Source organism: Trichogramma pretiosum, unplaced genomic scaffold (genome assembly GCF_000599845.2).
Source record: "Trichogramma pretiosum strain Unisexual culture from Peru unplaced genomic scaffold, Tpre_2.0 scaffold2, whole genome shotgun sequence".
NCBI lineage: Eukaryota > Metazoa > Arthropoda > Insecta > Hymenoptera > Trichogrammatidae > Trichogramma > Trichogramma pretiosum.
In genome coordinates, this window is record NW_019641687.1 from 5,469,796 (window position 1) to 5,484,342 (window position 14,547).

Sequence of the window (14,547 nt, forward strand, 5' to 3'; positions counted from 1 at the left end):
AATGATACACAATACATTATACAAAATAAATACTCTTAATCACTTTCTTTTTCTTAAAATAGACAACAATTTATAAAATATATTAAAAATAGATACATCTTAGAATTATCAATTCCAATAAGGCACTTTTATAATAATAAATTAAAGAATTTACATTGATTCACAAAAAATTAATGTTAAAGTTTACAATTCTTTCGATGCAATTTTATCTGCAAACTCATCCAAGTCACTTACTTTAAACCAAGCTTGTAAAACAGGATGCATAAAGTATGAAAGCACTTTACGTAATTCAAGATCAGGAACCAAACATCTAAAATATATATTAACAACATAAGTATACTCCATTTATAAAAAAAATCTTTTAATTTTCAAAGCTTACCGAACTCTTCTATTCAAACAGGAATCTCGTAGATATTCATAACGCATCAAACAAAAAATATATCGGAGATACTTTACATCTAAATTTCTGATATCTATCATATTATGTGCATTACCTTGTAGTCTTTCTAAATAAATAGGTGTCAATATTGGTATTATGTAATTGACCTGAAAAGAATTATAAAAATAATTTTACTTATCGTTCAATTAAAATTATTTCAATTATTTCAATTATATTACCTGATGAAAGCAATCTTCTATAAACTCTTCAGCTCCTGATAAAACATGCTTTTCTTGTTCTTGAAACATTAGTACTCCTATTCTTGGTACATTGTTTCTCAATTTTTCAGCCACTTTTTCTGCTACTGATTTCCCATCCTCAGCAAACGTTAACATAATTATACAGTTATATTTTTTCTTATTTTTCAAATTTTCCTAAAGAAAATATTTCAAATTTTTTTATATATTTCTAATATTGAGCATAATTTTTACTAATTTAAATTATATACCTTTGATAATTTGGAAATTGCATGTGAGGGACTTGAATTCACAAGAATATTGTGTTCTACCTTAATTTTTGGTAAGGTAGTAAATGCCATTATATTAGGCTCTTTAATAGAATTGTTTTTTGGAATAACAATTTCTTCTTTTGGTGGTTTTGACACATTGATTTTACACATAGAAACTTCATCTTTATGTGAAGAAACTTCATCTTTACATGAAGAAACTTCATCTAAAGTCAATGTTGTTGACTCTTGATTCACATTTGTGGGACATAGAACTAATGGAGCTCTTGGTAAGGTACTTGGCCGATACATTCCATTTTTGAAATCTATTTATAATAATTCATGAATCATATAATATAATTTAAAATATTGAAATAGAACAGTTTTAATGCATTCATAAAGGTGCATTTTAAAATGATTGAAAAATAGTTAATTACCATTATATTTTGTCTCTTGTATTTTAAGGTAAAAGTTATCAAAATGATGCATAACTCGGTTTATAACATCTTTCCGTTTTATTGCGTCAAATGCATCGACAACTTTATCCAATGTAGCCTCATTATGTTGTGCAAATGCTAACAATACATAGTATGTAGGATCTTGCAAGCCTATAAAATCATATTCGATGCACTAAGAAAATGAAAGCAATAATCAATTAATACTTGTTAATATGTTGTCAAATTGAAGTGTTAAATTTCAATAATCACTTTTATTTGTTCTTGTGTCAAACCCAGTTGAATTCCAAAGCTTTTCCAATCTCCATAAAATCTTCCAGAAGCTGTTGAGCTTACTATAAGACATATATGTTGTAATAAAGATCTACCTATTTCATCAAATAGGTATGATGAATGAATAGTTGATGCTACGTCAATCACTGCTGAAGATTGTTCAGCCATACCCACATGTTTTGTAAGACCTTCTAGTCTAAGCTTTTCTAGTTCTGATTCTAAATCAGAAACGCTAAAACAACATGATTGAAATTAAGTATTGTAAAAATTGTAGGAATATTTAAAAATCCAGATATCATATGTGAAATTACTTTTTGTTAATGTTGGAATTCATGCTGATAATAGTAGTATCACTATATAGTTTGACTTAGTTCCAGTAAAAAAATATAAAACATCATTAGCTTGTTCAATGTTTTATATTGTTCTGTGGTTTTATTCTAAGCAGACACCTATACTCACTATGACATATCAACAAAAAAATGTACGTGCGCTCACTGATATCAATAAAAACGAGGCATTCTATAAAAAGTTTTTGCATCTGTTATCTGAATGTTTTTGCCAAAGGCGCGAAATTACAAATTTAGTTGAACAATTTTTATTTGTGCAGATTATTCAGTCATGACTAACGTATATTCTCAACAGATTCATATATTTTGAATGATTTCATTTCATGAAGATTTTACTTTTGACTACCGAGATGACTATTGAGATTAAATTCCAAAAATGTTTAACAGTTTCAAACTGTACATGACCAACATTGTAGCAGACGCGCTCGCGCATATTTATAATGCATACATAAAATATGACGTAAATCTTCAACGACGCACGAGGCGATTATGGACAAACACATTTATCTCTTTCAGTGTACCTGTATATTGCAGTAGTGTGCACGTTTCTAAATTTAACCCTTGCCCTTTAATTTTACGTCCTATTACTTGATACATCGGCAAAGATGTGCGATAGCAATCATCGTAATAAACGCTGTTCAATCGAGAGTAGCCTCGAGTTACAAATTCATTCATCATTCGACTCGATTCCTTGGAAGTATAAAGCGTATGCAGCACTTTTTACGAGCTGGAGTAAATAGATAGTAATATAAATGGATTTTGAGAACTTCCGAATCTTACGAAGCGAAACCACGTCACTGGGATTGTGGTAATAACTGTGATAATCATTAATGTTTGTGTGTGTCAGTTTATTCCGGAAATATGGATTTAAGTAAATCTAATTCTAATTCAGAAAACATAGGTATAGTAATAATTGGTGCAGGTATCGCTGGCTTGGCAGCTGCTGTGACTCTTGAAAAGTCAAACTATAGAGATTATAAATTAATTGAAGGTGGGCTTTACATTTTTATCGTTGAAATATCTTTCAAAGATCATAAATTTAATTGATTAAATCTATCTATAGCACAAGATCATGTGGGAGGACGAATATGTTCAATCCCTCACAATAATGGATGGTTGGAAAAAGGAGCCCAATTTTTGCATGGCAATGAAAGTACATTAGGTCAATTAGCTCAAGAACTAGGTCTTATTTCTGATGAACATGTCGGAGAAGGAGAGGGCCTTTATTTACAAGAAAATGGTGCTGAAATGAATAAAGATTTAATACTAGAAGTTGATGATATTGTTAAAAATATTCTAGAAGACTGTGAAAAGTTTGCCAATAATATCGACATTGAATGTAATGATGTTGAAGACAATATTGGAAACGTTTTGGAATCAAGGTTTTATAAATATTTAAAAATGAAAAATGATCCAATTTTTGTAAGAAATGCCAAAGAAGAAATTTATGACTGGAATATAAGATTTCTCATTATTGATAATGCTTGCAATTCTTTGGAAAATCTTTCTGTAAAAAGTTGGGGAAAATTCAAGGTACATAAGACTTTTTAAAAACAAATTTCAAGTTTTTTTTATTATTTTTATTATTGAAATCATTTGAAATTTTAGGCTGTGAATGGCCCAGAACACAATATATTTGAATCCCATTATAGTTCAATTGTAGACTATCTGGTTGGAGAACTCAATCTAGACAATCTAATTTTAAATACCCCAGTAACAAAAGTAGAATGGGATGATAGTATTGAATTATCAAATAACAAACCAGTAACTATAACATTACAAAACAAAAGGATTATATCTGCAGATTGTGTAATTATTACATGCTCTCTAGGTTTTCTCAAAGAATCTCAACTAACATTTTTCAGTCCTCTTTTACCAAAACCACACAGGACAGCTATTGAAAACTTAGGTTTTGGTTTAATAAATAAAATTTATCTTGATTTTGATGAACCTTGGTGGGAACCTCACATTAAAGGTTTTCAGTTTTTGTGGAAACTTTCCAAAAATGAAGAAAATAACCCACTGAGAAAAAAACTTGCTCCTTGGGTTTATGATTTAACAGGATTTGATGTTGTACAAAACCATAAGGCTGTGTTATTAGGATGGATTGGAGGAAAAGGAGCACAAATTATTGAAACACTAAGTGAATCACAAGTGATTCAAGACTGTAAGACTTTATTCAGATATTTCCTGAAAAATGATTCATTACCAGAAGCAAATAAATGTGTAAAAAGTTGTTGGGGTTCCAATAGATATTTCAAAGGTAGTTATAGTCATATAACAAAAAAGTGTGATATTACAGGAGTTTCCCCAGCTACTTTAGCTGAACCAATCTGGGGAAAAAGAATAAAAAATAATCTTCACGAGGTATTGATTCAAAACTGTTTAAAAAATTAATACTTTCATAAATTTTACAAAAGATTTTTATTGAAAATTTTACTTACAGAATCTTCCTATTCTAATGTTTGCTGGAGAAGCTACTCATGAAAACTATTACTCTACCACTCATGGAGCGTACGATACTGGAGTAAAGCAAGCTAATATTTTTCTAAAACATTTTGTTACCAAATAATGGAAATGAGCACAATGATGAAATTACGTATTGAAGGAGGATGCAAATAAAAATAATAGTGTATTGAAATTTCTACAATTTTTTTTATAAATAGTCTGTAAATATTTTTTGTTAGTGTAAAATTTTCATTAGATTTGAATAAATGAAAAAATATACAAAATATGTTTTACGCAATGTTTTAGCCTTGACATTAAAAATTATTAAGAATTCATCGTTTTCAATTATGATTTATTTTCATAAAAATCTGTTAAGCGTTGAGCTGCTTTCCAGCCGGCTCTAATGGCACCATCCACCGTCGAGAATCGCTCGCTTTCGCTCGCCTCTCCTCCGAACAGAAGCGCCTGAAATCGAAAAGTCAGTCGCCTTTTAAAACATCGACTTTTCTCACTAAAACGCAAATCTATACCATTTTCTCCGGGAGCACGGGTTTCTCCAGCGCTGCCGGAAATGCTCCGCGCTTGTGGGTCTCCACGCTGCGATAACTGTAGGTGCCTCGGAAGTGCAGATTCGTGAACCACTGCGATCGCAGCATCGCCACCGGTTCCCCCATGTCGGGATAGCTCTTCTTCAGGAATCGTCGAAGATTCTCCGCTGCGTGCAGGAGAACCTTGTCCTCGCTCAGAGCCTCCATCTGTTTGGCGTATTTTCCCGTCACCCAGAGCGTCAGGAGCTTCGGCTTCGATTCGACCGTCATCGCGCCGTACATGCCCAGCAGCCATTCTTTCTCCGGCTGTATAGAAGATTCGAGGATTTTAATTCGTTTATTATTACGCTATTCGTTTTTACGATGACTCGAAATGGAAGCTCACGTCTGTTTGGAGTTTCAGCCGATCGTCGTCGTTGTAGACGAATGAGAAAGCCAAGATCCTATTGTCACCCACCTCCCAAAACGGATGGTCGTACTGAAGGTATATTTTTGCCACGTTACCAAATCCAATTGCCTGAAATTTTGCGGATTAATGATTTAAAAATATAATTTACTCGATTCTTTGAAATAATTATAATTATACGTACTTCTATGGCAGAAACTTTATCCTCTGGCAGTGAAGGTATGAAGAGATTTTGGTGTCTTTCTTTCAATACTCCCAAAGAAACCGTCACTATCACGTGATCGGCTTTGTACAGATTTCCATTTTTCGTAGTGATTAAAATCGGCAAATCGTCCTTCAAATTGGAATAATTGATCGAAGTGACCTCGGTGCTTAAAATCGTGTTGTTCCTCACCGGCAATTCTTGTTCAGGATTCGGAAAAGCTTTCTACGGAAGTCGATGTGATTTTTACAAGTTTTTCCAGCAAATGAGATTAATTATTACCATGAGAATATCCAAAATAGTGGAGTAGCCTCTGGTCTTCCAGTTGACTACTTGATCGCCAGGATATTCCTTATAGACTTGGGAACCGAGGGCAGATAACTCGAGCCAACAATCGGCCGGGTCCGCGCTCAATCTCATCGATTCCAATAAGTGCGAATACTTACTTTTGTTCTTCAATATTTCGGGATCGTTTTGAAACTTCTCGTCAAATCTAAAGAGAAGAAAATATCAAATACGTCCTTTAGGTAATTTCGATCGCTCGATCGATTAGAATTTTGCGATAAAAATATATTCAGCATAATAACACTTTATCGGCGTATTGACCGATGGACTCGTAGGTGGTATCGTTATGGAATTCCACGTCGTGCAGATTTTCCATGAAAAAGAGCCATAATTTTTCAGCGACTGCGTCGTCGATCGGCTCCCCCTGAGAATCCACGAGTTTCTGCTTGAAACCGAAGTCCGGTCGATCGGACGCGTCCAACAGTCCCAGCGGATTGGCCAGGCCGTAGGCGACGTTTCCATCTTGGCCGTGCACCCATTGCCCGCCGAGATCAACCGAGTAGTTGGCTGTTAGATGGCGTGGAAAATAGTATAAAAAATCGTGGTCGATCGAAAATCCAATAACACGGAGAAATTACCGAATCGAGCCGTGTAGACGCGACCGCCTATCCGATCCTCGGCCTCTAAAACGGTTACGTTGCTGAAGCCGTTCTCGAAGAGCTTCGAGGCAGCCGCGATTCCGGACGCTCCCGCGCCGATCACGACGATCTTGGCGTTTTTCTTGGCGTCGCTCGGAAGCTTGTAGGCCTCAACTAGAACGGCCAGGAATAAGCAAAGGGCCACTGCCTTGCTGATCGAGGACCCGCTGCATCTCGCCATGTCGGCGCGCGTAACAAAATCAGAAGCAGCAGCGATAACGCGGAGCGAATCAAAGCGATGCTCGCGGGCAACGATAGACGACTCGAAACTAGTGCCTCGGCGCGATCCTCGTCTCGCGATCCGCAAATAGATGTTATTATGTTCTGCGCGTCCACGTGCGGCTCTCTGATCGTTGCTGCTGCCGCATAAGCATAAGCTTACGAGGACGTTTCTCAATCGCCGCGAGGCTAAACAGATAGAGGCATTTACTTGCTAAGCGATGAAATGCGATGGCACTGCACTGCCGCTGATCATCCGTCGGAGATGTTTGTTTGGCACGTTACTAGGCTAATTGACATTTTTCAACGATTACGAGCACTTTTTTATCTTTATTCAATTCGTTTTATTTCCTTTGTGTATAAACATCGCGATCGTAGAGCAAAGGCGATGTTCGAGAGGAATTTTTCTCGTAAGAAGTAATGTACAGATTTATAGTTCATTTAAAAAATTACATCGGTCGTGTTAACGATCGTTACAAGATAAATTTTAGAGTTTTATTTTTTATAATGATTGATCAGCGTGTCGGCTGCGCTCCAGCCTGTTGCGATAGCCCCGTCGACGGTTGAGAATCGATCCGACGAAGTCGCTTCCCCAGCAAAGAGTACCCTCTGTATGATCAAAGAATTTACTGGTTCAGTTCAATTTTCAAAGTCACTCGATCGACTTACCAAATTTTCCAGCGGTTTCGCCAACATATCCGCGGAGACTTTTTGCTTTTCCATCTCCAGGCTTCGGAAGCTGTAGGCGCCTCTGAAATGAGGATTCATGTACCACTGGCTCAGGTACATGGCTTTGGGATTTTCCAGCTTGTATTTTCGGCCCAAAAATTGCTGAAGCACCTCCACCGCGTGATCGAATACTTTGAATTCCGGCAGACGCTCCATGGCCTGCGAATAATTTCCAGCTATCCAAATTTCCAGCAGATTTGGTTTGTACTCCACGGTCGACACGTCGTATATGCCGAGTACCCAAGATTTTTCTTTCTGTTATTTCAGCATATACATTTAAATTTAATCCTTGTGAGGACTTTCTTACTTTTATTATATTTTACTCACGTCATTCTGTAAAGTTTTTTTTTCAGCCTCGTTCCACGTGAACATAAAGTGCAAAACTTTTCCATGATCTTCTACTTTCCAAAAAGGTTTTTCAAAGAGAACATAAATCTTCGCTACGTTGCCGTATCCAATTGCCTTGGGACGATCGGAAAAAGAAAATAGAAATATATGAACTTTGTATTGATTCTCATCGTCACCTTTTACTAAGACGTGCTCTACATTATGTTATTATTATTATTTATATCGGATTTACATTGATAGTTTGAACTTTGTAATCTGGCAATGGCGGTATGAAAAATGACTTATACTTTTCTTTCAAGACTCCGAGAGAAACAGTCACGATGACGTGATCGGCCTGGTACAAAAATCCTTTGGTCGTCGTTATCAAGACCGGCGGACCCTCGCCGCTCGGTAAATAATCCACGAAAAGCACCTCCGAATCGAGAATCGTCTTGTTTAGCAGAGATTGCTCTCGTTTTTGATCGGGCAGTTGTTTCTGTAAATAATCCCTCGAGTATGCAGGCACGAATGAAAAAAAAATCGTATTTTCTAATTTACTTTGTTAAAGTTAATTACCATCATTATATCGAGCAGCATCGAACTTCCTTTCTCTTTCCAGTTGATCATTTGATCGCCTGGAAGTAATTTGCACTGATCTATGTCCACCGACAAATCGTGCCAAGATTTGGTGCCGTAGTACCCGTTAGTTATCGATTCCAGTAAAGACAAATATCTGTTTTTGTCGTTGTAAATCTTTGATTGCTTGTCGAAGCTTTCCTTGAATCTGCACAAAATGCATTTTACGAATGAGACGAAAATCAGCGAGAATTTTTGCCGGCTCGAGCTTACAATTTTTCGGCGCACTCCCCGAAGGACTTGGGCCTGTCCTCGAAGGTCATGCGAAACAACTTTTCGGAAATGAAGCTCGTCAGATTTTTCGCGATATCCTTTTGCAGCATATTGCCGCGCGAGTCGAAGTACTCGGCCCTGCGAAAACCGTGAGCGGGCTCGTCCGATTTGCCGAACACGCCCAGGGGCTCGCCCAGCTCGTAGGCGACGTTTTCGCTCTCGCCGTGCACCCACTGAGCGCCAAGGTCGATACTGTAATCGACTGTACACATACGAGAAGCAAGGAGAAAAGTCAACGTTTTCAGCGAGTCGATTTATACAGTGGAGGAGCTGAGCCGCGATTTACTTACAGAATTGCGCCGTGTGAATGCGTCCCCCGATTCTCGCCTCCGCCTCCAAAATTTTCACGTTTTCGAATCCATTCTCGAGTAGTTTGGAGGCTGCCGCTATGCCGGCTGCGCCGGCCCCGATGACAATGATTCTCGGTGAAGCTTTTGACGCGTCGCTTGCATCGCTCGTTATTTTCTTTCCATCGGCACACGCGCTAAGTATGCAATTTATCAGAAACACGAAAATAATACAATTTCGAATCGAAATCCTTGCCTGGTTACTCATATCGATCAAATAATACTCCGTCGACTCAATCTTTCATCGCTCCGCGCAAGCATATAAAAATATTATATTTATCCGAAAGATTTGAATATAAATCACACTGCGTCGTTGAAAAAACTACACCGTTGAAATTTGCAGTTGCAGTTGAGCTAAGGGCATTTATACGTGCCGCGAAATCCAAGCAGACGCTCGAGCGTACGCTACTGCCGACTCCGTCATCTTCGCAGTGGCTAATATAATTGAGCCACTGTTATTTTCATTGTTTGTCAAATGACAATTACCGAACTACCGAAGAGGTCAGTTTATTGCTCGTTTAAGTGTACGTAGGTAGTACCTAATAAACATAAGTAGGCTGATCCATTGTTGGATTTCAATACAATTAAAGCTTGGGTACTTTTTAATCGTCGACGACGTCAAATTTTTAAGCACAAATGAATTTTCACAAAATTACAGGAATGTCGAAAGATAATTTCATTGATTTTTTGCGTAGTGCTTTATGAGTTTATCGGCAGCATTGAATCCAGAAACGATGGCACCGTCGACGGTGGAAAATCTAGTCTTCGACGTGGCTTCGCCGGCAAATAGAACGACCTTGGAAAAGAAAACGTAATTCATCAATCAATGTGAAACTGTTTGAAATACAGTTTGAAATTATGATGAAAAATATGTCTCACTGGATTATCCATTGTCAGTGGAGTTTCTAGCATCTCGCGATTAATCTGTCTACTTTCGCCATCGGTGCTCCAGTACGAATAAGTCCCTCTGAAATGAGGATTCGAATACCACTTCGATCTGGCGATCAATGAAGGTCTCGTTACTTTGTAAGTTTTGTGGAAAAATCGATGCAGTACTTCGATCAAATGATCGAGAATGACGTCGTCCGATAGATTTTCCATAATTTTGGCGTACTCTCCTGATACCCAAAATTGCAGTAGTTTCGGTTTATGCTTCACAGTGACGATGTGGTTGATGCCAATGACCCACTTCTTTTCTATCTAAAGTACATTCGTTCATTTAGAACATTGTTAATAGTGCAATTTTTTACACAAAAATTAATTAAAAATTTTACATTGCTTTCATAAAGACGTTTTTCAGCTTCGTTCCAGATCAAAATGAAATTTGAAATTTTCGAATTATCCATCTCCCAAAATGGCTCTTCGAAGTATAAGTATATCTTTGCTATGTGGCCATATCCCAATCCCTTGAAATTGATATTTTTTGATGAAAAAAACTTTGCTAATTATTGACCGAAAGTAATTTTTTAAATCTAAATGATAACCTCTATCGTTTGAATTTTGTAAGTAGGTAGCGGAGGGTTGAATAAGGCCGAATGCTGCTCCTTCAAAACGCCAAGAGAAACCGTAACGATCACGTGATGAGCTTCGTACTTTTTTCCTTTTTCGGTAGATACCGTAACAGGACTTTTCGTATCCTTTGCTGAATAATCTATACGAGTTACTGCGTCGCCCAGAATTGTATTTTTTATTATAGGCAATTCCTTCGAAGGGTCCGGATATCTTTTCTAAAATTTGCATTTTATAGTATAAGGATTAGATGCAGCTGCTCAAATTTTATTCATTTATTTTATGATATGAAATTTGAAAAAATTATTAAACATACGGTCAATAACTCTAATATCGTAGAAAAGCCTCGATTTTTCCAATTAATCATTTGATCTCCTGGAAAATTACGAAAGCCATCATCTGCAGTTGAAATGTCAAACCACGTTTCTGCAGATTTCATAGTAGTTGCATGACGTTCCAAATGATATAAATACTGATCCCTGAATTTAAAAATATCAGACTCGTTTCCAAATTGCTGATCAAACCTTCAAAAATAAAAATGACAATATAATTATTTGACATTTTTTAACGATTAATTACGAAGAAATAAAAAAGATACATTTTCGTAGCATATTCTCCAATGGATTTGAATCGTTTGTCTTCCGAATTTTGCACGTGATCGGAAAAAAAATTCGAAATGCTCTTTTCAACATGACTGTCCAGTCTATTGCCAGAAGAATCGTAATATTTATCAACAAATTCGGTCCATGGTTCGTTGGACTTGTCGATCAAGCCATGGGGGTTCGCCAATTCGAAGGCCACATTTCCATCCTCCCCGTGGACCCATTGCCCTCCGAAATCGATGCTGTAATCACCTGGTAACAAATGCACTTCGATGAGCCGAATTTTCTACAAGCTCGTGTCAAACGTACCTAATTGATCTGTATAAACTCGACCACCGATGCGATTTTCAGCTTCCAGTATGGTTACATCGTCGAACCCGTTTTGGAACAATTTCGATGCCGCGGCTATACCTGACGGGCCCGCACCGACGATCACGATTTTAGCTTTCACGCCCTTTTTCGTATTCATAATTATCGCATACCCGTAAAAAATAAAAAATGAGAAAAGACTCGGAGCGCTTGCGTACCGACCGACTCTCGAAGTATCTACAATGTTTCGCTTGTATATAGTCTCTCCGAAAGCTCGCGATTCGTTATCGGCTCGCTGCAGCCGCTTTTACGACTATTGCGCTATCTTCATTAATTCATTCATCGATGTCTGCATGACAACTAATTTTATATTGGACTAGTTGATCCGAAGTCGCGGATCGGATGATTTATCGAGGAAAATATATGACCTTACGTAACAATGATACGGATAAAATCTTCGTTTCGAGACAAACATTGAACTTTCGCATCATGCTGAGTTGATTGTAATTAAAGGAAACGGTGTAATTTTTGTGTGGTATTTTTAACTTTTATTTCATCACATTCGACACTTCAAATCGCCTCTTCCCCCTTCAGATTTTTAGCGTAAAATTCGATCAAACGATCGGCGGCTTTCCAACCCGATGCGATTGCCCCGTCGACGGTGGCGAATCTCGTTTTCGACGTGGCTTCGCCAGCAATTAAAACATTCTGCGAATAATTGTTTCTAACATTAAGGGGATATTTGTATATTGAACATTTCATTTTAATGGAGACACGTACGAGCTTATCCCCATTGATTGGGCCCTCCAACATTTCGGCGCTGACATTTCTTCTGTCGGTTTCGGGACTGCGATAGCTGTAAACACCTCTGAAATACGGATTACTAAACCAGGTAGTCCGTAACATTGCGATTGGCTCGGTGACGTCAAGTTTCTTGTCTAAAAATCGATGAAGGACCTCTACCGTCTGATTGTGAATCTCTTCGTTCGACAGTTTTTCCATTTCCTCGACGTTGATACCTGCCACCCATAATTCGAGTAAATTGGGCCTGTACGCGACAGTCATAGCTCCGGTCACTCCCAGCAACCATCTTTTTTTCGGCTAAAATATAATCGAAGTCAAAGCATATTATTTTTTTGGATAATTTTCTTTTTACTGACCTGAGATTCGATATTTTTCCGATCCTCGTCGTCCCATATGAACGTGAAATGTGAAATACTTTCGTCTCTCCAAAAAGACCAGAAAGGCTCTTCATACAGTAAAAATATTTTCGCCAAGTTTCCGTATTCCAAACCCTGCATTATCATGTATCTAAATGAAAAATGACTCTTCGATTATTTGATGTTAATTTTCGGTACCTCTATAGCATCGACTTTATCCTTTGGCAGACCAGGTGTGAATAACGTCTCGTGTTTTTCTTTCAAAACTCCAAGTGAGACAGTAACTATAACGTGATCAGCTTCGTATGTTTTACCGTCCTGAGTACTTATTAAAACCGAAGATTTTTCAGACCTCGAATAATCTATCGATGTAACTTCGCTATCGAAAATTGTATTGTTTATGACGGGAAGCTCACATTTTGGATCTGGGAAGCGTTTCTGTATTGCATGTATAATTTAATAATTATGTTTTGATTCAATAATTATTCAATAATTATCGAGCAATGACTTCACCATCAAAATATCTAGTATAGTCGAAAATCCACGCTCCTTCCAATTAATCAAAGGATCTACTCCACATTGCGAGAATTTCGCTATACTCAAGAGAGAAACGTTGTACCAAGAATATGCTGAGATAGAGCCAAGTACAAACGACTCCAAATGGTGTAAATATTTCTGCCTGTTGACGATCATGTCCGATTCGTTGGCAAATTTTTCATCGTACCTATAGCCGAAAATTCGTTTATCAAGTAATAATTTCGAAGTAATTTCGAACGCTCGTAAAACTGAGAAAGTATTTATGGTTTACACTTTTTCCACATAATCACCGTAGCTTTTGTAATCTGACACGTTTAATTTTGGCCTCAAAGTACAGTAAACATTATCGAAGTAAAAATTCGATAATTTTGTGGCTACCTCGGTATGCAAGGGAATTCCGAGAGAATCTATGAACAACTGCGTCACGGGAATTTCGGAGCCGTCTGTTTTACTTAACAGGTCATAATTGTTCGCCAAGTCAAATGCCACATTGTTTTTTTCGCCATCGACCCACTGAGCGCCAAGATCTACCAAATACTCGCCTATAGTAAAATAAAGAAATAATTTCGTTGTCGGGCATGTGAATCGTTGGTCAATTTAGTAGGTGTTTACCAAATTGTGTCGTATGGATGCGTCCACCGGTTCGATTTTGAGCTTCTAATATTATTACATTTTTGAATCCATTAGCGTATAATTTTGATGCGGCAGCTATACCAGCTGCTCCTGCACCAATAATAATTACTTTTGCACCATCATTCGTTGATTTAACTTCATCACAGCATAAGTAAAGATTTGAAAAAACTGTGATACTGATTAGAGTGGTCTGAATCAAGTAATTAGTATTCATTGTGTACTTTTAACATTTAAAATGACACAAAAACAGATTTCTTGTATAAAACTATGTGCTATTGAACAGAGCAGTAATACTGGTAAGTTAAGCTGCATGGCAAACAATTTGCTTATTTTATCAGTATTGATACTTTTATGAAAAATGTTCATTGATCTTTTGACACGACGATAGTACATGTATCGGATTAAAATACAAGAAAAAGTTCATTGGAAGTTATTATTATTATTAAATCAGTTTATTTTTAGAACTGGTTATATTTACAATATATAGATAATTTTTATGGGTTAAAAAATATTTAAAAAAAGTTTTATTAATTGGCACGAAAAAAGTCAGTCTTTAAAGAATCCCTGTAAAGCGATAGTTAATTAATAGGAAAAGTTTCGATTATTATGAGAAACGTACATAAATCGTATTGAAACGTGTAATACAAAAACTATTATAATATCGAAGATCGCTACAAGTAATATCATACTGTACATTTCTACTATATATAGTTGCAAAAT

The 14,547-nt window shown here is 36.9% G+C and overlaps 5 protein-coding genes across 5 annotated transcripts; 1 reads left to right on the top strand and 4 right to left on the bottom strand.

Moving 5' to 3' along the window:
• Window positions 1-53: 53 nt before the first annotated feature.
• On the bottom strand, window positions 54-2,211 carry LOC106658623. Its single transcript, XM_014380640.2, has 7 exons — window positions 1,924-2,211; window positions 1,592-1,844; window positions 1,322-1,514; window positions 888-1,210; window positions 619-813; window positions 380-546; window positions 54-310 (listed from the first exon to the last, which is right to left on the bottom strand). Exons 1-7 carry the CDS (start codon window positions 1,944-1,946, stop codon window positions 184-186), a joined length of 1,281 nt encoding a protein of 426 aa, XP_014236126.1. The 5' UTR covers window positions 1,947-2,211; the 3' UTR covers window positions 54-183.
• A 266-nt stretch (window positions 2,212-2,477) lies between these two features.
• Window positions 2,478-4,627, top strand: LOC106658621 (spermine oxidase-like). Its single transcript, XM_014380638.2, has 4 exons — window positions 2,478-2,950; window positions 3,023-3,492; window positions 3,568-4,326; window positions 4,406-4,627. The coding sequence occupies exons 1-4, from the start codon at window positions 2,821-2,823 to the stop codon at window positions 4,529-4,531; spliced, it is 1,485 nt and encodes a 494-aa protein (XP_014236124.1). The 5' UTR covers window positions 2,478-2,820; the 3' UTR covers window positions 4,532-4,627.
• Window positions 4,628-4,652: 25 nt separating this feature from the next.
• LOC106658620 (spermine oxidase-like) lies at window positions 4,653-6,965 on the bottom strand. Its single transcript, XM_014380637.2, has 7 exons — window positions 6,487-6,965; window positions 6,151-6,415; window positions 5,846-6,056; window positions 5,546-5,788; window positions 5,341-5,472; window positions 4,938-5,261; window positions 4,653-4,872 (listed from the first exon to the last, which is right to left on the bottom strand). Exons 1-7 carry the CDS (start codon window positions 6,725-6,727, stop codon window positions 4,753-4,755), a joined length of 1,536 nt encoding a protein of 511 aa, XP_014236123.1. The 5' UTR covers window positions 6,728-6,965; the 3' UTR covers window positions 4,653-4,752.
• A 52-nt stretch (window positions 6,966-7,017) lies between these two features.
• On the bottom strand, window positions 7,018-9,476 carry LOC106658616 (spermine oxidase-like). The gene is made up of 7 exons (XM_014380633.2): window positions 9,021-9,476; window positions 8,671-8,932; window positions 8,398-8,605; window positions 8,075-8,317; window positions 7,822-7,956; window positions 7,435-7,749; window positions 7,018-7,374 (listed from the first exon to the last, which is right to left on the bottom strand). Exons 1-7 carry the CDS (start codon window positions 9,283-9,285, stop codon window positions 7,261-7,263), a joined length of 1,542 nt encoding a protein of 513 aa, XP_014236119.1. The 5' UTR covers window positions 9,286-9,476; the 3' UTR covers window positions 7,018-7,260.
• Window positions 9,477-9,656: 180 nt separating this feature from the next.
• LOC106658615 (spermine oxidase-like) lies at window positions 9,657-14,126 on the bottom strand. Its single transcript, XM_014380632.2, has 14 exons — window positions 13,807-14,126; window positions 13,466-13,736; window positions 13,171-13,381; window positions 12,856-13,095; window positions 12,658-12,792; window positions 12,278-12,598; window positions 12,101-12,205; window positions 11,498-11,642; window positions 11,185-11,440; window positions 10,903-11,110; window positions 10,562-10,804; window positions 10,352-10,483; window positions 9,957-10,277; window positions 9,657-9,873 (listed from the first exon to the last, which is right to left on the bottom strand). The coding sequence occupies exons 1-14, from the start codon at window positions 14,039-14,041 to the stop codon at window positions 9,754-9,756; spliced, it is 2,943 nt and encodes a 980-aa protein (XP_014236118.2). The 5' UTR covers window positions 14,042-14,126; the 3' UTR covers window positions 9,657-9,753.
• Between the last annotated feature and the right edge of the window lie 421 nt (window positions 14,127-14,547).

Excerpts from the sequence above, each read along its gene's own strand:
- LOC106658623 (XM_014380640.2), bottom strand. The coding sequence starts at position 1,946 with ATGAATTCCAACATTAACAAAAA. Across the intron at positions 1,211-1,321 it reads ACAAGAGACAAAATATAATG|ATTTCAAAAATGGAATGTAT; the intron begins GTAATTAACTAT and ends TATTATAAATAG. Across the intron at positions 547-618 it reads TAGAAGATTGCTTTCATCAG|GTCAATTACATAATACCAAT; the intron begins GTAATATAATTG and ends AATTCTTTTCAG.
- LOC106658621 (XM_014380638.2), top strand. The coding sequence starts at position 2,821 with ATGGATTTAAGTAAATCTAATTCTAATTCAGAAAACATAGGTATAGTA. Across the intron at positions 3,493-3,567 it reads AAAGTTGGGGAAAATTCAAG|GCTGTGAATGGCCCAGAACA; the intron begins GTACATAAGACT and ends TTGAAATTTTAG. Across the intron at positions 4,327-4,405 it reads TAAAAAATAATCTTCACGAG|AATCTTCCTATTCTAATGTT; the intron begins GTATTGATTCAA and ends TTTTACTTACAG.
- LOC106658620 (XM_014380637.2), bottom strand. The coding sequence starts at position 6,727 with ATGGCGAGATGCAGCGGGTCCTCGATCAGCAAGGCAGTGGCCCTTTGC. Across the intron at positions 6,057-6,150 it reads GGTCAATACGCCGATAAAGT|ATTTGACGAGAAGTTTCAAA; the intron begins GTTATTATGCTG and ends TCTTCTCTTTAG. Across the intron at positions 5,262-5,340 it reads GGCTGAAACTCCAAACAGAC|CCGGAGAAAGAATGGCTGCT; the intron begins GTGAGCTTCCAT and ends TCTTCTATACAG.
- LOC106658616 (XM_014380633.2), bottom strand. The coding sequence starts at position 9,285 with ATGAGTAACCAGGCAAGGATTTCGATTCGAAATTGTATTATTTTCGTG. Across the intron at positions 8,606-8,670 it reads GGGGAGTGCGCCGAAAAATT|ATTCAAGGAAAGCTTCGACA; the intron begins GTAAGCTCGAGC and ends CATTTTGTGCAG. Across the intron at positions 7,957-8,074 it reads ACAAAGTTCAAACTATCAAT|GCAATTGGATACGGCAACGT; the intron begins GTAAATCCGATA and ends GATCGTCCCAAG.
- LOC106658615 (XM_014380632.2), bottom strand. The coding sequence starts at position 14,041 with ATGAATACTAATTACTTGATTCAGACCACTCTAATCAGTATCACAGTT. Across the intron at positions 12,206-12,277 it reads CAATCAATGGGGATAAGCTC|AATGTTTTAATTGCTGGCGA; the intron begins GTACGTGTCTCC and ends AATTATTCGCAG. Across the intron at positions 10,805-10,902 it reads CGATATTAGAGTTATTGACC|AAAAGATATCCGGACCCTTC; the intron begins GTATGTTTAATA and ends TGCAAATTTTAG.